This window comes from Poeciliopsis prolifica, unplaced genomic scaffold (genome assembly GCF_027474105.1).
Source record: "Poeciliopsis prolifica strain line A6 unplaced genomic scaffold, Auburn_PproV2 SCAFFOLD092, whole genome shotgun sequence".
Classification (NCBI taxonomy): domain Eukaryota; kingdom Metazoa; phylum Chordata; class Actinopteri; order Cyprinodontiformes; family Poeciliidae; genus Poeciliopsis; species Poeciliopsis prolifica.
The window spans coordinates 1,143,529-1,168,546 of record NW_026562467.1 but is presented as its reverse complement, the minus strand read 5'-3'; the positions used below and the strand labels follow the sequence as shown (position 1 = coordinate 1,168,546).

Here is a 25,018-nt window from a genome sequence, read left to right as displayed (position 1 = left end):
ATGGAGGGATGATGGAGTGATGGAGGGATGATGGAGGGATGATGGAGGAATGATGGAGGGATGATGGAGGAATGATGGAGGGATGATGGAGGAATGATGGAGGGATGATGGAGGAATGATGGAGGATGATGGAGTGATGGAGGGATGATGGAGGGATGATGGAGGAATGATGGAGGGATGATGGAGGGATGATGGAGTGATGGAGGGATGATGGAGGAATGATGGAGGAATGATGGAGGGATGATGGAAGGATGATGGAGGAATGATGGAGGGATGATGGAGTGATGGAGGGATGATGGAGGGATGATGGAGGGATGATGGAGGAATGATGGAGGGATGATGGAGGGATGATGGAGTGATGGAGGGATGATGGAGGGATGATGGAGGAATGATGGAGGGATGATGGAGGAATGATGGAGGGATGATGGAGGAATGATGGAGGGATGATGGAGGGATGATGGAGGAATGATGGAGGGATGATGGAAGGATGATGGAGGGATGATGGAGGGTGATGGAGGGATGATGGAGGAATGATGGAGGGATGATGGAGGGATGATGGAGTGATGGAGGGATGATGGAGGGATGATGGAGGAATGATGGAGGGATGATGGAGGAATGATGGAGGGATGATGGAGGAATGATGGAGGGATGATGGAGGGATGATGGAGGAATGATGGAGGGATGATGGAGGAATGATGGAGGGATGATGGAGGGATGAGGGAGGAGGGAGGGATGATGGAAGGATGAGGGAGGGATGATGGAGGGATGATGGAGGGATGATGGAGGGATGATGGAGGAATGATGGAGGGGATGATGGAAGGATGATGGAGGAATGATGGAGGGATGATGGAGTGATGGAGGGATGATGGAGGGATGATGGAGGGATGATGGAGGAATGATGGAGGGATGATGGAGGGATGATGGAGTGATGGAGGGATGATGGAGGGATGATGGAGGAATGATGGAGGGATGATGGAGGAATGATGGAGGGATGATGGAGGAATGATGGAGGGATGATGGAGGGATGATGGAGGGATGATGGAGGGATGATGGAGGGATGATGGAGGGATGATGGAGGAATGATGGAGGGATGATGGAGGGATGATGGAGGGATGATGGAGGAATGATGGAGGGATGATGGAGGGATGATGGAGGGATGATGGAGGAATGATGGAGGGATGATGGAGGAATGATGGAGGGATGATGGAGGGATGATGGAGGAATGATGGAGGGATGATGGAAGGATGATGGAGGGATGATGGAGGGATGATGGAGGGATGATGGAGGAATGATGGAGGGATGATGGAGGGATGATGGAGTGATGGAGGATGATGGAGGGATGATGGAGGAATGATGGAGGGATGATGGAGGAATGATGGAGGGATGATGGAGGAATGATGGAGGGATGGAGGGATGATGGAGGAATGATGGAGGGATGATGGAGGAATGATGGAGGGATGATGGAGGGATGATGGAGGAATGATGGAGGGATGATGGAAGGATGATGGAGGGATGATGGAGGAATGATGGAGGGATGATGGAGGGATGATGGAGGAATGATGGAGGGATGATGGAAGGATGATGGAGGAATGATGGAGGGATGATGGAGTGATGGAGGGATGATGGAGGGATGATGGAGGATGATGGAGGAATGATGGAGGGATGATGGAGGGATGATGGAGGGATGATGGAGGGATGATGGAGTGATGGAGGGATGATGGAGGGATGATGGAGGAATGATGGAGGGATGATGGAGGAATGATGGAGGGATGATGGAGGGATGATGGAGGGATGATGGAGGGATGATGGAGGGATGATGGAGGAATGATGGAGGGATGATGGAAGGATGATGGAGGAATGATGGAGGGATGATGGAGGAATGATGGAGGGATGATGGAAGGATGATGGAGGGATGATGGAGGGATGATGGAGGAATGATGGAGGGAAAACATCTTCCTGTATATCAGATGAATTTCCTGTTTCTCCTTCATTTGCTGCTCAGTTTAAATGCTTTAAATTTCTGGAAACAGAAACAAATTTTCCTTCAGCTGAAAAAATGGAATTAAATATTCCAGATGTTTTTAACACAAAGAAATCCAGGTTCTGCTCTACTAAGCTAAAATCTCTGAATTTTGTATTTTCTGTAAAATTTCTGAATCACAGCAACAGATTGAAAGCTTCGGTGTGAGCGGAGCAACAACACCGTCAGCCGAGTTTGACCACGAAAAGACGGCGAAACGAAAAAGAAGAAACAGCAGGAAGATTTTTACTGCTGAGCAAGAAAAGGAAGGACGGATCACCAAAATGATTTTACTGTTGCAGACAGAAACAAACGCAGCAGAGCAGCGTCTCATGTCTTCACTGCTGGAGCAACAACGGATGAAGAACCGAAGCGCCGCAGCATTTGGCCTGCAGCACATTTACTTTCAGTCTGAGCAGAAACCATCCACCAGAACCGAATATTAAACTATAAATATTCAGTTACTTTACTGCTATATTTTTCTCTATGGGACGTTTTATCATAAGATGTTCAAAAAGTTAAATATGTGTAGAGTGGGCGTGTCTCTGCTCCCTGATTGGACAGACACCAGGAAGTCCTGCAGCTGTGGGCGTCCTGGTCTAGGACTGGATGTAGAAACTGGTTAGGTCCAGAAGGATCTGAAGATTTAGCGGGTCAGAACCGTCGTCAACACGGTGGGAAGAGCAACCAACTGAAGAAGAAGAAGAAACGGTGATGTTGGATATTTTATTCCTAAACGAATCGACTGCATTGATTTTTGTCACATCAGGACATTTTGTATAAAACTTGAAATATTTGTGACCGTTGGACTGAAAACATCTTCAGATTCGTTTCTCTCCGGGTTTAATCCGAAGTCTTTGGGAGTTCATGGAAATATAAAGAATCTCATTGGTTCCTCCTCCGTCCAATCAGACACTGCGTTGATCCTCCAACTCTACTGTCTGAACTTTGACCCCAGCTTTGAGTTCTGTCCAGTGTGTCCATGAGCAAGGCACAGAATCCCGTGGTGCCAGCAGGGGGCGCTATAAGGCCACCAGCAGCAGGTTTGGATCCTGAATGTTTGTGTGACGCTGCTGAGCAAGGCACTGAGGTGGTCGGTTTCCGGCCGGAGATCCTGCGGGAGCGGATCCGACGACAGGAAGTCATCTTCATCATCACCTTCATCGTCACCTTCGGCCGCTCCGTCCAGCAGCAGCTCGGCGTCTCCGGGGTTAAAGCGGAGGCGACGACTCGAACTTTGGTGGAACCGCCGGCCGACTCGGAGGTCGTCTGCAAACACAGTTTAGCTGCTTAGCATTAGCTTCTGCTAATTTATTTAGTAGTTTAGCGTTAGCGTCTGCTAATTTAATGATTCATTAGTTTAGTGATAGCATTTGCTATTTTATGTATACAGCTATAGCTTTTGCTCGTTTTTTGTGTTTAGCTCTTTACTGTTAGCTTCTGGGAATTTTTATGTTCTAGTGTTAGCTTTCGCTACTTCTGTGTCTAGCGATGTAGCGTTGGCTTCCACACATTTTTAAAAAATTTTGTTCTTAGCAGAGCTGAGATTCTCATCTAGCAAGTTAGTGGTTAGTGAGCCCAACTGTTTGGTTAGCTGGGGCTAATAACCGCTGCTCACTTTATTGAAAACCATACATTCTCCATTACAATCCTGGCGGCCATTTTTAAAAATGGCCACCAGAAATTGAAAGCACGAGATAAAAAATATATATGATTTGTATGATTCAAAATATGTAGGTTATGATTCGACTCCAAACATTCACCATTTTACGGCAAAAATAAGTTTTGAAAAATCTAAAAAATATCAATAAATCAGATTTCTGTGGGTTCAGTTATGTCTGAATTGACACCAAGACCTTGTTGATGTTTCCCAACAGGAAGATCCTTCGACTCCAGATCAGAACCATCTTTGGACTGAAAACCGTCTCTACCAGAACCGGCCCAGTTGGAACCACTATGTGATTGGAGGCTGAAGGTCGGTCTGACATTTATGTGGAAATATTTAAAGGGCCAGTGTCGTGCTTTCTGGGCACACTGTGCCATTTTAAAACACAATCTAATAACTGCGTGACCTGCAGTTGATACATAAAACCCATATTACATGTGACTGAAGACATTTGACTTCCTGACTTGACGCTTTGAAATTGGGCCTCTGTCTTTTTAAAAACTCTTGCTCTTTCTGAAGCTCCGCCTCCTGACTTCATCCCAGAATGCAACACTTCAGGTTTGTTTTTGATGAGTGAAAAACATTAGAACAGCTTGGAAAGATAAAAAAAGGATTTTACACACCAGAGAGCGCTCCAAAAGCAGGCAGTGGACTGCTGCTAGGGCATTCTGGGTAACCAAAGCTAACATGTTAGCCTAGCGCTAGCAGCAGAAATGGCTCCTGGTCTTCAGCCAAAGACTAAAGAGAACTCACTAAACTCTGACGCCTCCATCTTGTTTCATCTGGTGAAACAGGAAGTTGCTCAGTGTCTTCAGAGGTTTTAGTGCCGTTTCCTGCAGTGGTTGTTGGTGCAGCGCCCCCACAGGCCAGGAGGGGAACCGGCTGGTTTGACTCAGCCACAGCAGCTGGAGGTGGAGCGGATGTTCTGGTTCTAGTAGAACCGGGTCGACTGGACCATCAGGAGGGGAACATGTTTAACCTGCTTTATGTTTTGGTCTAATAAACTCTGTGAGTCAGGGACCCTCATTTACTGTTCATCAGAAAGTTGGCTGAAAGGAAAACCTGTCAGCAGCGGCAGCTGCATGATGATGTCCAGGTGGATTATGGGTACCTGTGAGGACCGGCTGCAGGCGCCACGGCGCCCTGCCCCTCCGCCTTGGTGCTGGAGGCGTAGCCGCTCTCTGATGGGTGGAAAGGCTGAGTGGGCGGAGCCAGTGGGCGGGGCTTCTTGGGTGCGATGGGCTTGAGTGGAACAGAAACCTGAAGACAGGAAGAAGTTTGAGACCGGATCAGATGATTCACTAACTGTTGATTGGTTCACGACGTACTAAAGCTGTTGCCATGGCAACTGCATTTCATTCAAATCCATCACTCAGCAGACCTGAACCTCCAGAGTCTACCATGATCACATGATCCAGTCCGGCCAATCAGACCAGCTGCTGAGCGGCGTACCTGTGCAGGTGGGTCAGGGGGGAGGGGCTTGTTGGGCGGGGCAGGTCGGCTCGCCGGCGGCTGAAAGGTTAGTGAGGAGGAAGAGGAGAAGAGCGAAGATGAAGATGGAAAGGCCGCATGCAGACAGAACCGGGTCGGTCCAAAGAGCGGGTGCCACAGCAACACAGACTGAGGGTTAAAACTGAAAGCTCAACAATAAACAGATGAAGTGACTTTAATATCAGTGACATCAGCTTGAAGCAGCCTGGATGTCAACCTGTGGCTCAGATGGGTAGACTGCAGGTGAGCCTACCTGGTTGCCGGGGGCGACAGGGTCAGGGGGCAGAGGCTTGGTGGGGGCAGCTGGTCGCGCTTCAACCAGCTGAAGCAGCAGAAATGAAAGCAAGAAGAAGAGCAGGTCAAAGGTCAGGAGGAGGAGATAAAGGAGCAGTTACCCTCTCACGGATCTAGAGTTTATTTCTAGATCCCTGAAGAGAAAATCTATTTAAAGTTTCTGAACCAATCGAGTTGTGAGCATCGAATCCATCAGAGCCACAAACTGATTCAGTAAACTGATTGATTTAAACTGATTGATTCAAACTGATTGATTTAAACTGATTGATTTAAACTGATTGATTTAAACCGATTGATTCAAACTGATTGATTCAAACTGATTGATTCAAACTGATTGATTTAAACTGATTGATTTAAACTGATTGATTTAAACTGATTGATTTAAACTGATTGATTCAAACTGATTGATTTAAACTGATTGATTTAAACTGATTGATTTAAACTGATTGATTTAAACTGATTGATTTAAACTGATTGATTCAAACTGATTGATTCAAACTGATTGATTTAAACTGATTGATTTAAACTGATTGATTTAAACTGATTGATTTAAACTGATTGATTTAAACTGATTGATTCAAACTGATTGATTTAAACTGATTGATTTAAACTGATTGATTTAAACTGATTGATTCAAACTGATTGATTTAAACTGATTGATTTAAACTGATTGATTTAAACTGATTGATTTAAACTGATTGATTTAAACTGACTGATTTAAACTGATTGATTTAAACTGATTGATTTAAACTGATTGATTTAAACTGATTGATTCAAACTGATTGATTTAAACTGATTGATTTAAACTGATTGATTTAAACTGATTGATTTAAACTGATTGATTCAAACTGATTGATTTAAACTGATTGATTTAAACTGATTGATTTAAACTGATTGATTCAAACTGATTGATTTAAACTGACTGATTCAAACTGATTGATTCAAACTGATTGATTTAAACTGATTGATTTAAACTGATTGATTTAAACTGATTGATTCAAACTGATTGATTTAAACTGACTGATTCAAACTGATTGATTCAAACTGATTGATTTAAACTGATTGATTCAAACTGATTGATTTAAACTGATTGATTCAAACTGATTGATTCAAACTGATTGATTTAAACTGATTGATTCAAACTGATTGATTTAAACTGATTGATTCAAACTGATTGATTTAAACTGATTGATTCAAACTGATTGATTCAAACTGATTGATTTAAACTGATTGATTCAAACTGATTGATTTAAACTGATTGATTCAAACTGATTGATTCAAACTGATTGATTTAAACTGATTGATTTAAACTGATTGATTTAAACTGATTGATTCAAACTGATTGATTTAAACTGATTGATTTAAACTGATTGATTTAAACTGATTGATTCAAACTGATTGATTTAAACTGATTGATTCAAACTGATTAATTCAAACTGATTGATTTAAACTGATTGATTTAAACTGATTGATTTAAACTGATTGATTTAAACTGATTGATTCAAACTGATTGATTTAAACTGATTGATTCAAACTGATTGATTTAAACTGATTGATTCAAACTGATTGATTTAAACTGATTGATTCAAACTGATTGATTCAAACTGATTGATTTAAACTGATTGATTTAAACTGATTGATTTAAACTGATTGATTCAAACTGATTGATTCAAACTGATTGATTTAAACTGATTGATTCAAACTGATTGATTTAAACTGATTGATTCAAACTGATTGATTTAAACTGATTGATTTAAACTGATTGATTCAAACTGATTGATTCAAACTGATTGATTTAAACTGATTGATTCAAACTGATTGATTTAAACTGATTGATTCAAACTGATTGATTCAAACTGATTGATTTAAACTGATTGATTCAAACTGATTGATTTAAACTGATTGATTTAAACTGATTGATTCAAACTGATTGATTTAAATGATTGATTTAAACTGATTGATTCAAACTGATTGATTTAAACTGATTGATTTAAACTGATTGATTAAACTGATTGATTTAAACTGATTGATTTAAACTGATTGATTTAAACTGATTGATTCAAACTGATTGATTTAAACTGATTGATTCAAACTGATTGATTTAAACTGATTGATTTAAACTGATTGATTCAAACTGATTGATTTAAACTGATTGATTCAAACTGATTGATTTAAACTGACTGATTCAAACTGATTGATTTAAACTGATTGATTTAAACTGATTGATTCAAACTGATTGATTTAAACTGATTGATTTAAACTGATTGATTCAAACTGATTGATTTAAACTGATTGATTTAAACTGATTGATTTAAACTGATTGATTCAAACTGATTGATTTAAACTGATTGATTCAAACTGATTGATTTAAACTGACTGATTCAAACTGATTGATTTAAACTGATTGATTTAAACTGATTGATTTAAACTGATGATTCAAACTGATTGATTTAAACTGATTGATTCAAACTGATTGATTTAAACTGATTGATTTAAACTGATTGATTCAAACTGATTGATTTAAACTGATTGATTTAAACTGATTGATTTAAACTGATTGATTCAAACTGATTGATTTAAACTGATTGATTCAAACTGATTGATTTAAACTGACTGATTCAAACTGATTGATTTAAACTGATTGATTTAAACTGATTGATTTAAACTGATTGATTCACTGCTCCGACTGGGAACTCCATCAGCTGTTGAAAGTCTTTGTTTGATATAGAAAATAAACATTTTACCATAATTTTATAAACAATCCCACATGAAAACAAGACAGACGTCTGGACCGAGACGACAAACTACAGAGCAGCAGCTGAGAGGCAGCGGGACACACAGACACCGAACGGCCAGGTGTTGGTTACCTGCTGCGGGGGAGTTAGGGCGGGGTCAGGGGGGAGGGGCTTAGTGGGAGGAGCAGGCCTGTCATGAACCTGATTGGAGAGAAAACAGGAAGCAGAGGCAGAAAGCAGCAGCAGCATTAATAAAAGAGAAAGGGAAGCAGACGGCACTTCGCCGTTTCATTTCCTCCCACGAGCCTCGGGTCGGACCGGACCGGTCGGAGGAGCCTCGGACCGGACCGGACCGGTCGGAGGAGCCTCGGACCGGAACCGGACAGAGGAGCCTCGGGTCGGACCGGACCGGACAGAGGAGCCTCGGGTCGGACCGGTCGGAGGAGCCTCGGACCGGACCGGTCGGAGGAGCCTCGGGTCGGACCGGACCGGTCGGAGGAGCCTCGGGTCGGACCGGACCGGTCGGAGGAGCCTCGGGTCGGACCGGACCGGACAGAGGAGCCTCGGGTCGGACCGGACCGGACAGAGGAGCCTCGGGTCGGACCGGTCGGAGGAGCCTCGGACCGGACCGGTCGGAGGAGCCTCGGGTCGGACCGGACCGGTCGGAGGAGCCTCGGGTCGGACCGGACCGGTCGGAGGAGCCTCGGGTCGGACCGGACCGGTCGGAGGAGCCTCGGGTCGGACCGGACCGGGAGGAGCCTCGGGTCGGACCGGACCGGTCGGAGGAGCCTCGGGTCGGACCGGACCGGTCGGAGGAGCCTCGGGTCTGAACGTGTTCTTTCAGTCTGTACTCCAGGTACAGATCAATAAGTTAAGAACTATTTCAGTCAGATGAACCGTTTCAGAAATACTGGAAATGTTTATGACCGTCTCCATAGCAGCGTGTCTGAATCCAGCAGGAAGCTGTGGTCGGTAAACGACGGTCTCACTGATCCACCTGCAACCTGGAGCACAACTGAAACACCTGGTTACCACGGAGACCGAACCAGAGCAACCAGGAGAGGAAACGGTTCCTCTGTTCGCTGCTTAAACCAGCAAGGCCGACTGCGCCCCCTGCTGGTGTTACCCGGTACAGTTCTGCTGAGTCTCTGGAAATGGACCCAAAGGACCAGAACCCGAAGACGTTCTGCTTCCAGTTTAAAGGTCGTGACCCCCAGACTCTCCTCCGGCCGGCGCTCAGTGTGTGCGGTCATGGTTACCTGTTGGCGAGGCGGCGCCGGCCCGTCGGACCGCGGGTTCAGGTGGTATCGCAGCGGTCGGACCTGCTCTCCGTGGCGACCGTCTACTCGCTCCGTCGCCCTGGGCAACATGAAGGACGGTTGTCATGGTTACACCGTGGCGGTCGGGAAGTGGCGCCGGAACCGGCGACGGTCCGGATCCGCTCTGGGTTTCATGGTGTTAGTTTAGCAAGAAACACAACATCATGCTAACTACCCGGCTACAGATGGAGCAGGTTCATTCTCAGATCTCTGAAGAACTTAAAGCTGCACTGAAGGGCTCAACACTCAGGACTTCATTACCCAGAATCCCCTCTGCTCCGATCAGGAGCCATACTGGGATTTTTGTGAGTGCAGCTTTAAGTAGATTTACAGCAGGTGTGATCACATCAGTCAGGGAGGTGAAGATTGAAAAGCACAGACCGTCGAGTGGAGCGAGTACGTCTGAGCAGTCAGCATGTTACCAGCGAGGTGTTCAAACTTTATTTCTGGATCGCTACAATCATTGCTAACCGTTTAGACGTTAGCTGCTAAGCTTGCAGGGCAACTACCATGTTAGCGTCGAAATGCTAACAAACATAATAGTTATTTCACTCTGAAAACATCGACTTCATACGACCGGAATAACAAATGTTAGATGCTAAAAACTGTAAGGCAGGAGTGTCAACATCCAGTCCTCGAGGGCCGCTGTCCTGCAGGTTTTAGATGTGCCACAGGTACAAAACACTGGAATGAAATGGCTTCATTACCTCCTCCTGGTTCTCCAGAGCCTTAATGACCTCATTATTCTATTCAGGTGCAGCAGAGACTCATCTAAAGGTTGCAGGACGCCGGCCCTCCAGGACGGGATGATGACACTCCTGCTGTAAGGGAATCATTTCCATCCATGTGTTTGGTGAACGTTAGCAACCTGGAACTACGCTAACGTAAGATGCAGACTTTACTGGTTGAAGACTGGCAGAGCAGGGGACGCACCGCCACCTTGTGGTGTGACTCGGTACAACTCCTCAATTCAATATACTTTGACCCCCTTTGATTTGGTTAAATCATCAATAAAACTAAACAATTTGATCAGTTTGTTGCATGTTGGATTCATGTTAATGTGTATTTATATTTATCATGATGATCACATCAATTTATTCAAATAACATGAACAGACTTTCCTTCAGTCCAGCGAGGTCTGTATGTAATATGAACCTGTATGGATTACAGAAATTCTGCAATAAATTCAAACAATTCACTTTTTAAGGGAAACTGGAGCCTGACTGCTGGTAGGATACTGAGCGCTCACAGATACTCCAGACGACCACTGAGCCTACAGAACCATCTGCTGAGCAGAACCAGGCAGAACCCGGCAGGTCCAGCAGTACCTGCAGACGTGGGCGGGTTCAAACTCCAAACCCCACAGCTCAGAGTCAGCCACACTGCATTGTGGGTAAGAGCAGAGTTATGCGTGAAGTTTGTGTGTCTGTGTGTGTGTGTGTGTGTGTGTGTGATGGGTCAGCGGTACCGGTTGTGCTGCCGGGCCTTGTGGAACGGGCTGTTGGGTCCGAGGCAGCAGAGCGTCCGGCGGAAACGGGGGAAGCGCAGAGCGAGGAAGAGGAGCACCACGGGCAGGATGAAGAAGAAGATGAGGAGCAGGGCGACCTGGACCGGATCGGACTCTGAGCACAGAAACAGGCGGGTCAGCAGCGGAACCGGAGCCGGTTCTGGCTCTGGTTCTGAGGGGGAAGCACCTGCGGCGGCGGCGGCCGGGCCGCTGTCGACGCTGCCGCCGCGTCCAGAGAACCGGCAGTCAGGAGGAGCCCAGCCGGCGTCGCAGTGGCACTTCCTGTTGCTGTTACACACCTGAGACAGGTAGACAGGAACCGCCCATCACATGACGCAGCCAGATACAGCCAAACATTTTTATTAAAAATCCACATTTACTCCGACGTCCTAAAAGGAAAAATCCAAACTTGTTTCTTCCATTTCCTATAAAATCAGATGGTCTATAAATAAGATTAAATATCTTTTTCCTCAGGCTTCCTGAATGTCTGGCTGCTTTTTACATAATTAAAAATAATAAACACTTTAAAAAACAGTTTAGATCCCAAAATACTTGCATGTAAAATAAATTAAATGTTTATTTATTATAGAATATAATATTTAATCTGTCTTGACTGCAGGACATTAATTAACTCGTAAAATAAATATATTAATGGTCCATTTTAATTGTAACCCAACATGTTTTCATTTTTGAATGTTTTGGTATCATTTGCTCTATTTCATTTTAAATAATGTGTATAAAAACTGAAGGAATTGATGAACAAAATAAAAAAAAAACGTATAAGTATAAATATTTATTTAAAAACATATCAAAATATATTTTGTTTATGAGAGTGAATTAATTTGATAACTGATTTCAGGTTTTGATGTATTTTCCGTTCTGCAGGTTTTCAGGAGTCGCTGCGGATTAAATCGGGACTCTGTGTTTTGGAGGTCAGACAGATGGATTTAGTTTTACTGATTTGAAATGCGTTTTTTACTGAATTATTTTATTTTGAAGCCTGAAATGGTGTGACTCACTCCATGACCGCTGCACTTCCTGCGACATTCTTCCACGCCAAACACGGACGCATCCTCACATTTCTGATTCAAACACGCCTACACACAGGGAACAATGATATTATTAATAATAAGAAGCATACAGATTCTTATTATTATTATTATTACATGCAAAAAATAAGTATCTTTATCATAAATTACACTTTAATACTGATACTGAAAAAAAAAATCACTTCTCATCACTAAATGTAACTTTTTAAAACTGATTTGAGAAAGAAAATCTGAACCAGTAGAAACAAGTTGGCCTGTAGGCCAATCAGATCTAAGATGATTTAAGATGAAGTCTGATTGGCTGAGCGGGGAGGAAGTGCCCTCTGACCTTGCCGGGCCCGCAGGCGGTGCCCTGGGCCACGGTGGCCGGGTCGGACACGTCGTCGTCCAGGTGGAAGAATGTCCCTCTGCAGACCAGGTCGCTGTGGTTGAAGCGGACGGTCAGGATCTGGGCGATGCTGCCCAGCAGGGGGCGCTCCGTCCCGCCCTGACACTGGATCCTGCCGCACAGAACGTCTCTGAAGCAACAAGAGACACAGACGGATGAACCCGGAAGACTGAGGCATCGTGGGATTTGTAGGCTTGTAGAGCAGTGTTTACTCACGGGTTGGAACAGGCGATGTAAGAGCCGTTGGCCAGCTGGCCGCAGTTTCCATATTTATTTCCCTGTTTGTTGACGGATGAGAAGCAAACGGCTGGAGCGCTGCTGGCATCTGGACACACAGAACCAGAACCAACCGGGTTCAGATGGAAGCTGCTAACGCTAAAGCTAACATCAGAACCAGAACAAACTGGCTCCAGTTGGAGTGCTGTTGCTACTTTTACTGGAATCACTCTGAACTGGTTTTCTTACTGTTCCCCCACAGCATCTGGCACTGGGAATCCATATCGGCGCAGACTCCTCCGTAGCAGTAGGAGGCGCCGTTCCGGCAGGCCTCTCCGTTCTGCAGGAACACATTGGGGGGCAGTGAGGGGAGGAGCCTGTGCAGTACTCAGGTAGGTCGCACTCTCCCAGCGGCTCACGGCACATGGAGCCCGCCGCGCGCATCTGAACCCAAGAAGAAGAAGCGTTAGCGAGATTCTGGTTGAACCGGACGAGTTTTATTTGTGGACCTGGAGCCCGGCTCACCTTACAATCCTCACAGCAGATACCATCTGAGGAGCACTGAGCTCCAGGAACCAGCTGGCAGGTGGAGGCGTTACAGCACGGGTCATCACACTCCTGACCAATCAGAGCGCAGCGTCAGCAGGAAGAACCAGATGCTGATTCGCAATTTAATGATGCAATTATTACTGATGTATTAAGGTGGGCTGGTGAATAATTAAGCTGCATAGGATAATACTAAGGAGTGCAGGTGCGTATTTAAGTGTACAGGTGTGTACCTCCAGCAGGCCGCAGTCACACTCCTCTCCTTTCTCCACGTACAGGTTCCCGCAGCGCGGCCCGCCCAGCAGCCGTCCGGCTGCGGCACGTTGAACAGACACATGCCGCCGCCGTGCAGCAGGCTGACGGAGAGATCTGCGGCGCTGCAGCTGCTGAACTGCTGACCTGGCATGAAGCTGAGGTCAGAGGTGAACAGGTGAGCCACAACACAGGCAGATCAGAAGAGCTAATCCTGTTAGCCACGGCCAGCAGCCACGCAGGTCAGCAAACACTTCCTACTCAGACAGGAAGGTTCTGCACTACCTGCTCAAAAACTCATCAAACTGCACCTGTAGGAAGGACTTTTAGGGTTTATTTGACCTTTGACCTTCTATCAGCTGAGATTTTAATAGCTTAGCATTAATAGCGATTTGCTGAATTTGGACTAGATGCACCGGTCTGACGTTAATATCTGAATCGGTCCTGACATTTAAAAATTCTAGATCAGTTATTAAGACCTTCTTATCGATCCATGAGGCAGATCTATTCAGTTTAATTCTATGCTGTATTTTATATTTATTCTTTCTAATTGCACTTTGATCCATTTGATAGCTAGTAGCAGTGGTAGCTAGTAGCAGCAATAGCTAGTAGTAGCGGTAGCTAATAGCAGCGATAGCTAGTAGCAGTGGTAGCTAGTAGCAGTGGTAGCTAATAGCAGCGGTAGCTAGTAGCAGCAATAGCTAGTAGCAGCGGTAGCTATTAGCAGCAGTAGCTAATAGTAGCGGTAGCTAGTAGCAGTGGTAGCTAGTAGCAGCAATAGCTAGTAGCAGCGATAGCTATTAGTAGCAGTAGCTAATAGCAGCAATAGCTAGTAGCAGTGGTAGCTATTAGCAGCGATAGCTATTAGCAGCGGTAGCTAGTAGCACCGGTAGCTAGTAGCTGCGGTAGCTAATCTACAGTGATCACTTATTAATAATCGCTAGATAAACATGAAGCCTGAAAACATGAAGCTGTGACGGACTAAATGCTCTTTGTGGAGGAAATGTTTGGGAATCATGAGTGGCGTCGTTGTTGGTTGCTATTGCGCTGAGTGAAGGACAGCAACACAGAAAGCAGGACTGAGGAAATCCGGTGGTTTTGAGTTCTGCTTTTATAGCTACACCTCCAGGTGTCATTTCGCTAACGGTTCTACTGCGGCGGGAAAATAGAAGAATCGGCTTTTTGCCCTCCGTCATGTGAAACAATAACATGCAACGTGTCCATTGGATCGACGATAAACCAGGTATCGGTGTTGGAAGTGAAATAAGTGCCGCTCTAGACTGGAAGGTTCTGGTTCTGACCCGGTGGACGGCTCATGATGCATCCTCCCAGGCGCGGCTCGTTGTCGCAGGAGCAGCGGCGCTCGGCCGTGTCGTGCCTCATGCCCAGGTTGTGTCCGAGCTCGTGGGCGACGGTGGAGGCCACGCCCAGAACGCTGACCAGGTGGTCCTGAGGAACAGAGCCAGGTCAGACAGGAAGTGGGCGGGTCAAACAGGAAGTAGACAGGAGCAGGCCTCACCACGTTGACGCCTCCGGATCGGTCCCTGGAGCACATGGAGGACTGGGACGCCATTCCCACAGTGGTACCGTCAAACGACTCGCCCCTGTTCGGGTCAGACAGAGCTCAGGTCCGGACCGGACTCTCTAAGGTCCAGATTGGATTGTCTGAGGTCTGGACTGGACCGACTCTTCCAGCTCTATTTAACCCAACTGCGGCTTCAATGATCAATAACATAATATTTGTACCTTATGTCCTCAGGTAAGACAGTTTATTAACTCAAAGTGGGTCTGTTGGGCCGGCGTCCTGCAGGGTTTAGTCCCTCCCTGGTTTAACGCACCTGGATCCAGTGATGGCTCCTTGCAGGCCAAAGGGGACCCTTGACCTCTGACCTGCTGCTCCCAGCAGGGAGAGCCTGAAACCTGCAGGACGCCGGCCCGCCAGGACCCACCTTGGGTTCCCCGGCGTACAGAGACCCAGCTCTGGCAGATTCCACATATAAGCAGAAGGACAAAACGATTAATTGTGATGAATCGATTATTAATTAACTGGAATACAGATGCTGTAAAACAAATGGGATTAAATCTTTTAAGATGAAAAACCTTTTCAGTGTGTAAACTGGTCTCACCTGAACTCTCTGGTTTATATTCTGCTCAATAAATCTTCAGCTAAGCCCCTTTTGCATCCAATTATTAATCTGTTAATCCAATAATAATCCCCAGATCAGCTCTGTGCTGGATTAATGCTCAGCTTTAGGAGGATTTTATAGCTGCAGATTCTTCCTCTGTTATTTCCTCTCAGGTTACAAAATGTCAAATTTGTCATTAAAATGTGATTTGAACTATTTGTGGTAAAGTAAGTTGACATGGTTTCATGAAGGAAACACAGAATGTGGTGATTTTCAAGATGATGACTGAATGAATCCTTCGATGTCTGTTGAAAAGCCCAAAACATTCCAGGATTTTAAGGCTTCTCTTTATGACTGTGTTCAAAAACTTTCCAGGACCTGGGACTCGTTTTTTAAATGGTGGGAACATTTCAACCCTCCAAAGCCTGGAGGACTAAAACAAACCAGGAGCTTTTATTCTGAAGGCGTACATGATGAGCTGGGCGTTGTCATGGCGAAGGCGTGGCAGCAGCTCTCTGCTCCTCCACTCCAGGAAGTTGTTGAGCGTGTCGGTGGGGCTCCTCTGCACCCGGATCTTATCGCGGTCGCTCCAGACCTCCAGGCCCGTCAGCGCCACCCCCGGACCTTCAGCGGCCGGTAGAACTGAAACAGAGAGCGGGGCGGTTCTGTTGGACCGGAGCGGAGCAGGCCGGAGCGGAGCAGGCCGGAGCGGAGCAGGCCGGAGCGGAGCAGGCCGGAGCGGAGCAGGCCGGAGCGGAGCGCAGCGGGACTCACCCAGTCCACCTGGTTGGCCACGTCCAGCAGCCGGTACACGATGGTCTGGTTGTTCCTCTGGTAGTTCAGAAACTGGAGGGAAAACGTTTTTTTTAGAAAATCTAAGAAAATGTTTGGAGGAAACGAAGGAATTTCTGAGCTCCAAAAGTCAAACAATTTGGAGAAAAAATTAGAAAATTTTGATATTGATCTCACAAATTTTCTAGAAAAATTATCTTAAGAAAAAGAGTTGGAAATCTTCCAGTTTTTGTAGAAACCTTCTGAGACGGACCCTCACTGACCTCCTGATGGTCCGCCACCAGCACCAGCTCCACGTGTTTTGGTCTCAGACAGGATGTCTCTCTTGGTCTGCGGGGAAACGGAGCGGGGTCAGAGGTCAGAGGTCAGAACAGGAGCATGCAGAATAACGGCGGCTCACCCGCCGGCCCACGCTGCGGGTGGAGGACGGAGAACTGGGCGTGTGCGGCACGGCGCAGTTCGCCGTGGCGCCCTCCAGAGGACCGGCAGAGAACAGCAAGTGAACGTCTTCCTCCTCTGCTCCTCCTCCCTGCTCCTCCAGCCGCTCCCTGACCTCTGGCTGCAGCTCCAAGGTCACGGAGGAATTGAGGACGATTACACCGCTGCAGGAACGAAGAAGCCACAGAAGAAGATGTCATTGATTTCATGAATTAAATTTCCTCCGTCGCAGGCTGAGCAGGGAAGAAACATCAGATTAAATCAGAGGCTGGATCCTCAGGCCGGTCAGAGCAGCGCCTCCAGGTGGCCGCGTGTCGGAACAGCGGCGCTGGCTCTCATGGGTTCAAACCTCATGTTGTTTCAGCATCTCAGAGCTGAAACAGCTGAACTTTCTGAAACCAGAAATTGCACAATCTACTCTGTTCTGAGTGACTTTAAAAACATTTCTGCTCGTACTACTCATCTGTTTTTCTGCACCAACATGCTGTAAATACTTTCAATGATTAATACCCACTCTGTACATTTGGAAATTGATCTGACTCAGCTGCATTCTTTGGATTAATCCCATATTTCCATTCCTAGTAGCTGTGCAGTATATTATTATTGTTGAACTTTTTGTTTAGATTTTTACAGTTTTTGTGCGAACCTTTAACCGGATGCTGCTGCTGAGTCAGCGAGGCAACAGAAGCTGTTTGGGTTTATTTGGGTTTTCGTTGCTGCTGAATGGTTCAGAACGCCGACTCTTCCCGTCTCGGTTTTGGTTCTCTGTTGTCACCGTTGGAGGGATTATCTGAGGATTTCTGTGTTTCCAGCTAATCTGAATAATCCCAGCTGAGCACAAAAAGCTCCACATCATATCTGTAACAGTTTCCTGTGTGGCGACTCGCTCCGGCCCGAAAACCTCAAACCCTCTGGTCCCGCTGCAGGTCAGAGGTTCGCTAATCGGATCAGCTGGACCTGCAGGAGAACTGGGACGCAAAACGCCCAGAAATACAAAGAGCTGGTGAACTAATGTGAACAGAACTCTGGTTCTGCACCGGCCCGCCTGCCGCTTCTTGATCTGAGTGACTCAGCAGAACCGAGCCGGAATGAACGAGTCAGCAGATTTCTGCAGCGTCAGCAGAACCAGATCGATGTTGGGAAACCAGAGAAACTTCCTGAGCCCAACAGCAAGGGGCTGAACGCAGAAACGCAGCGGTTTCATTCACTGGGATTATTAATCTTCAGTCACTGTTCTGTCTGAACCAACCAGAACCAGAACTTACCCGTTAAACATGACCACCCAAACCTTTTCATTTGGAATATTACAATATTCAGTCATATTTTAGTCATAAAGACCAGTTTGATCTGTAATCAGTGGTTTTATAATGCCTCATTTATAAGTGCCAGTTATAAATGTTAGCTCCTCTAATTAAAAATTGCTACACCTATGTGTGATTAAGTGGAAGCTAATGCTAAAGCTGTACTAGCATGGTATTTAGTGGAAGCTAATGCTAAAGCTGTACTAGCATGGTATTTAGTGGAAGCTAATGCTAAAGCGCTAACAGTATTTCCGCTAACTCATGTTTTAATTTTTCAGCATTGACATCAATCAAGGCTGGAAAACATCAGAAGATTAACCGTTTGTTTCCTCAGACAGAGCGGGACCAGAACCTGGCTGTGTTCGGATCGGACTCCGCGGCGGTACTGACCGGAGTCCGGAGCAGGTGCTCAGAGCCGCTCTGGACCGCGGAAATCCCCGGATGTTGCCGTGGTAATAGCAGTGAGTCTGCAGGCGACACAAACGCATCGACATCAGTCACAGCCGGAGAACCTGAAGGGACCGCGGTGCGTTCACTGACTCACCACAGGCTCGGCCGGCAAAGACACTCCGGTTCCGTTGGGGAGGTAGAAGAAGATGTTGGGCGGTCTGGGCAGCAGGTTGCTGCGGGAACAGAGAGGGTTGATGGTTCTGAATGGGTCCCGACGGGCAGCGTACTGGTGCTGGTACGGTACCATGCTGGAAGCGAGGCCAGTACAGTACCGGTACTTACTGGTTCTTCTCCAGGTCCAGCAGGAGGCGCTGTCCTCCCACCTCCAGCTCGCACAGCAGCCTGTCGGGATGGCCGTCCTGAAAACACACAAAATGGGTCAGAACCAGAACATAACCCAACCCACAACCCAAAGCAAGGGTCAAAGGTCAATCTGTACCAGAACATATGCCAACTTAATGACATACAAACTTATTTACAGGTGATTTTGATTGCATTTTTTTTTTTTACAATCGCAGACTTGGTTCTAGATCCTTTAGAACCGGGCTTAAAACTTTCCTTTCTGTTTGAACTGATAGCTCAGGTAATCCTGAGCTACGTCTGTAGCTATGCTGCAGCAGGTTTAGGCTGCTGCAGCATAACTGTCCACTCCTCACTCTGCTACTTTCTCCTACTACTCTCCAGTTTTGAGCTCATTGCAGGAGCTGCTGCTCAGAGCAGAGCTGGTAGAAACGCTGCTAAAGGGTCAATGGAGGAGCCATGTTGGGGTCAAATACTCAAATGGCTCCTCCATTGGAGCTTCTGAAAGAGCAGCACATTTTAAAGACAGGTGACTTTTATTTTTGCGGGGCCACTTCCTTTGTTGCCACAAACACTCCCTACTTTTTAAAGCCTTGGATTGCAGTTACTTCCTCTTCCGTCTCCACTGCAGATCTTCACAAACCGATGCTCTTCACTCTCAGACTCCTTTACCTGGTGAGTTGCTGCTACCTTGTTGCAGTGCTGCTTCATGTCTGAACCTCTCGTTTGATCGTTCACTAACACCCATCAATGGGCATCAATGTGGCGCTCCATTGGGAGTCTGCCATTAACCAGGAAAACACCTGATACTGTCTGGAGCAGAAACTGGAACCCGTCATTTTCTGCACGGGACCCACCTGGACGGACTGCAGGTGTTTTCCAGGTTACTGTACTTCCTGCTTTAGCTGCAGGTTCAGATACTTTGCGGTTTGCTGGAAAGGTGAAACTGGGAGTGCAGCTCTCAGACTGGTTCCTCCCTGTCTGCAAACACAATGAGCCAATATTAGCCAACATACTCCTCCGTCAGATTTGGCTTTCTCCAGAAAGCCAAAGCCATATCAGTTCTCTGCAGGTTGTCATTTATCTGAACGAGGAGAGACGGGAACAATAGGACGCTACACGTAAAATATGGATCGTCTGAAATAAACCTGGCGCCAAATTCACAAAGAATCCTGGGAATGAAAGAAGATTCGAGTGACGCCATTTCAGGAAAACTCAGTTTCCTCATCGCCGTGGCCGTTAGCTTCTGCTGTTCATGCAAAGATATTTCCACTGCGTATCAATGCAGATTAGTTTAAATGACTAAAATATGCGTCTATCAGTGTTATTAGAGGAGAGCTCATAAAGATATTATTGGTAAATATCAGTTATTATCTGTCATAGCATCAATATGGGCCCAGATTCAGCTGCAGAGGGAGAACGATAACAGAAGAATCTGATCAATACGCTGATTAATGAGCAGGACGGGTAGATATTGGACAGGAAGTAGCTGAAGAACATCAGATCCAGACCAGTTAGCAGACCAGTTAGCAGACCAGTTAGCAGACTGGTCTGGCTGCTTGGAGAGAAAACATAAAATCTGAGCGGTAAAAATAGAAATGTCACTTTAAGGCCGTCTGGGATGTGGGCGTGACTGAGTGCATCCGCAATGCAATCAGAGACACTTCCTGTCCCCGGCTCTTTGAAGACCAGATACTTCCTGTCCAGCATCTCTTCTCTGTCTCCTCTCAACTCCACAGGAAGTGATCCGGCTGAGACAGAAGCAACTTCCTGCTGAAGGCCTTCGCTTCAGATTCACACTGAGACTGAGACACTGAAGGACTAGAGACACACAGTGACAAACTGAGACACGTAGAGACAAACTGAGACACGTAGAGACAAACTGAGACACGTAGAGACAAACTGAGACACACAGAGACAAACTGAGACACGTAGAGACAAACTGAGACACGTAGAGACAAACTGAGACACGTAGAGACAAACTGAGACAAACTGAGACACGTAGAGACAAACTGAGACAAACTGAGACACGTAGAGACAAACTGAGACACGTAGAGACAAACTGAGACACACAGAGACAAACTGAGACACACAGAGACAAACTGAGACATACAGAGACAAACTGAGACACGTAGAGACAAACTGAGACACACAGAGACAAACTGAGACACGTAGAGACAAACTGAGACACACAGAGACAAACTGAGACGAAGAGACAAACTGAGACACGTAGAGACAAACTGAGACACACAGAGACAAACTGAGACACACAGAGACAAACTGAGACACGTAGAGACAAACTGAGACACGTAGAGACAAACTGAGACACGAAGAGACAAACTGAGACACGTAAAGACAAACTGAGACACGAAGAGACAAACTGAGACGAAGAGACAAACTGAGACACGAAGAGACAAACTGAGACGAAGAGACAAACTGAGACGAAGAGACAAACTGAGACACACAGAGACAAACTGAGACACACAGAGACAAACTGAGACACACAGAGACAAACTGAGACACACAGAGACAAACTGAGACACACAGAGACAAACTGAGACACACAGAGACAAACTGAGACACGAAGAGACAAACTGAGACACGAAGAGATAAACTGAGACACACAGAGACAAACTGAGACACGAAGAGATAAACTGAGACACACAGAGACAAAGGATTAAAGATCTGCTGCTGCTGGATCAACCTGCCAGACCTCTTGAGTCTTTTGATCAGAACCAGATCCAAACATGGAGAAGCAGCATTCAGCTTCTATGCACCACAAATTGGGAACAAACTTCTAGAAAACTGCAAAACGGCTGAAACACTGAGTTTCTTTAAATCCAGGCTAGAACAACAGAGCTGCTCTGATTGATAATAACTGGAACATGTTTGGTTCATTAGTGACTTCATGATGGTTTGAGGCTTTTTATGTGAACTTTTAGCCGCCTTGTGGACGAAATGTGCTTTAGAAATAAACTTGATAAAAGTCCAGCTTTTTATTAGATTCATTGAAAATGTGAGAAATAATATTCATTAATTACTAACACTTCATTAATTACTAACACTTCATTAATTACTAACACTTCATTAATTACTAACACTTCATTAATTACAGTCTGACATCAAATAAATACAGGCTAGAAATGGGAATAACACAGAAAATCTCCTGTTTATCAGCAGATTTAAACTGAGCGTTTAGTTAGCATTTCAAGTTAGCGACCAGAACCGGACTGGATCTGACTGGACCAAACTAGACCTGACTGGACCTGAACAGAACCAGACTGAGCCAGACTGGACCAGAGCACAGTGTGTAAAGTGGAGTCTTGGTCCAGTTCAGTATCAGAACCTCTGGTTTTGGTTCTGATTGGTCGGCTCTATTGTTTCCTCACTTGCACCAGGTCTGTGTTTATCCGCTGGCTTCAGAACCGTCCCAGTTTGATCCCAGTTTGATCCCAGTAAAAGCTCTGGGTGGGGCAGCAGAATTCCCCTCCGAGGCGTGTTTGTTTTCTCCACCTCGGCTGCTGGCCGGGTGGGATCGTTACTGAGTCATGACCAGAGGGAAAGCCTCTGAACGGTTCAGTTAGAACCCAGCCGGGTCAGAACCTGGCCTGAAGGTTCTGGTTTCTGTATCCACCAGGAAGTGGGCCCAGTAGGGGAAGGGGAACCATCAGTTTGGATCCCAGATGTTAGTCAGAACCAAAGCATGTGGGTTCAATCAGCAGCTGGCGGTCAGATTCTGCAATGGCTGAGCGGCGTTCAAACGCAACCCAAAAAATCTGACATTTCAGCGTTCTGATCATTTATGCAAAGATTAAAGCTTCAGTTCACAGAACGTTGACCCGGTTCTGTAAGATTGTGGTTTCAAACGGCAACAAGCAACAAATCTGGCAACTTTTTTTTTGTTGCCAAAAACCAGTTTGTCGTCGGCGCCATCCTGTGGTTTTGATTGGCTGGTTGCTGTTTCCGGGTTTCTCCTGGTCTGGAGGGAAACCGCTGAGTCCACCAGAATCCCAGTTTGTTGGCTCTCCCACTTTCTCCTGCTGCACTCCCCGTTTCCTCCCTGCAGGGTGGAGTCAGGTGGGGGGTTCCTGCAGGAAATGATCTCAGAGTTTCTGTCAGCTGCACAGGAAGCGGTCGTCCTCCTGTGTTCAGATCTCGGCGCTCCTGCAGGAAGCTGCGGGTGAAAACGGCGCGGCTTCCTTCCTGCGTGAAGAGGGAGGAAACCGAACGCAGGGCGGCGGATTCCCTACAAACTCCTGCAGGTCCGACGTCAACGGCAAAATAAGGCCCTCAAAGTCTGAATGATTCCCTCTGATTCATCATTAATCATTTACAGGAACACATCGCTGTTTACAAAGCAAATCAAGCCTTCAGTGAGAAGCAAAAACTTTCTGAATTATTACAAAATAAAATAGACGGAGCCGCCGTCCGACGGAGCCGGGCCGATCAGGCTGTGGAAACTGGACATTTAGTTTTTGCTGAAAGGATCAGAGCAGAACGCTGAAAGGTCTGACTTCTGGGCCATGCTTGAACGCAACATGGGGCAGCATCCCTCCCATCAGGTAAGCATGGTAACAGACCAGGCATCTTATCAGCTTTTGTTTTGGTGACAGTTAGCAAAAAGTTAAATGATGGAAATCTTTGGAAATAAAACAATCAAACTACTAAATGTTTTAGTTTTGGTAAATAAGTAAGAATTACTGTTAAAGTTTGAGATCGGTGACTTTAAGATGCAGCTGAGGTTTTTCTGACGCACCAACGATGGAAGCATCTATCATCGTTCAGCATTTACCCAACAACAAACCAGTGAAACCAGTGAAACCAGCACCAACCTGCACAGCTTCAGCCAGACTCCTCCTCTGTCCGTCCACCAGGACGAAGGGACGAGTTTTCTCCAGGAAGGGACGTCTCTGTCTGTCCACACCTGAAAGACACAGAGACACGGCGCCGACCCTGAATGTCTCCCAAATATCTGGATTTTAAGATGTCAACAGAAAAACATGAAGAAGTTCATTTATTCCAGCTGTTAAAAAAAGAAACTCATCCCAGCAAATAAAACCCCAACTTCTCATAAAATATTCTGTTCTGTCTGACATAACTGGACAGAAGCTGTTTGGTCACAGAGGACTGGATCCTAATACATTCATGGAAAATTGAGTGGAAGGAAGAGTGTTGAGAAAAAGTTTCATCCGCAGCTGGAAGTGGTAGTCAGCAAGACACCAGAAAGAAACATGAAATGAGTCACAGCAGTCTGACGCTTATTTACCAAAATCAACTAACTTGCTTTGTATTTTTATTTACAAAGCACCTGTAAAATATTTTGTTTTCTCTAAACCAAAGCATATTTAACATTCACGTGTTTTTGGAGAAAATGGAGATAATAAATAAACTAAAAATGTAAATTAATCTGATTATTTTCTGATTGACCTTTAACCTCCCTACCGGTCAGAGCAGCGTCCATCTGGATCTCCGCAGACAGAACCGCTCCGTCCTGCGGTGCGTTCAGGGACCGGCAGCCCATGAACGCCGCACGGCCGCCCAGCAGCAGCAGCAGCAGCGGCAGCGGCAGCGGCGGTCCGGCGGCGCCGCTCATCCTCTCTGTGTCCCCGGAAACCGGCAACAGGTTGCCGCGGTCCGCCGTGCGAGGCTCTGCTGTCCCGCTCCGGTTACCTCCCGGTGTCGGAGCTCCGGGAACGGCTCCACCAAGACTCCATGGCGCCTGCGTTCCCAGAGAGAGCCCGTTAAGACCGAACCGAGCGGGTCCGAGTTCCGGACGACCAGCGGGACCGTCTATCGGTCCCGTTAATGCGGCGGGACTCCCGCCCTGCTCCCGAACTGCGCAGTTTCTGGTAAAACTGCACCTATCTGGAAGGAACTGCGCAAAGGACCAACAGAACCGGTTCGGTTTCAGTCTGGTAATTCCGTCCGGACTCACGAACTTCTTTCTGTACGAATTAAAATCGCTGAGGCTGATAATAGGAGAACACCGGACCGCCCGTGTTTATACCGGGAGTTAACGAAGACGTCATCTCGCTGAGTTAAGCTAGGCGCAACACGCCGGAAATACTGAATGTTACCCATCAAAATAAGAGCACCCCACACTTAAGGAAATTTGATTTCAGCCCTTA

At 46.3% G+C, this 25,018-nt stretch overlaps 1 protein-coding gene across 1 annotated transcript; it reads right to left on the bottom strand.

Annotated features, from left to right (window-relative positions):
- Positions 1–2,732: 2,732 nt before the first annotated feature.
- LOC129353550 (disintegrin and metalloproteinase domain-containing protein 15-like) lies at positions 2,733–24,925 on the bottom strand. Its single transcript, XM_055022903.1, is given in 30 exon segments — positions 2,733–3,289; positions 4,798–4,946; positions 5,139–5,198; positions 5,431–5,499; positions 8,339–8,407; positions 9,466–9,565; positions 10,994–11,147; positions 11,220–11,331; positions 12,052–12,129; positions 12,410–12,599; positions 12,686–12,794; positions 12,935–13,039; positions 13,042–13,129; positions 13,211–13,303; positions 13,465–13,538; positions 13,541–13,641; positions 14,785–14,800; positions 14,803–14,932; positions 15,003–15,087; positions 16,080–16,225; positions 16,228–16,251; positions 16,384–16,455; positions 16,665–16,703; positions 16,705–16,731; positions 16,802–17,003; positions 18,531–18,607; positions 18,685–18,763; positions 18,873–18,949; positions 23,723–23,814; positions 24,333–24,925. Coding segments are annotated over 30 exon segments (2,826 nt in total). The 5' UTR covers positions 24,484–24,925; the 3' UTR covers positions 2,733–3,231.
- Between the last annotated feature and the right edge of the window lie 93 nt (positions 24,926–25,018).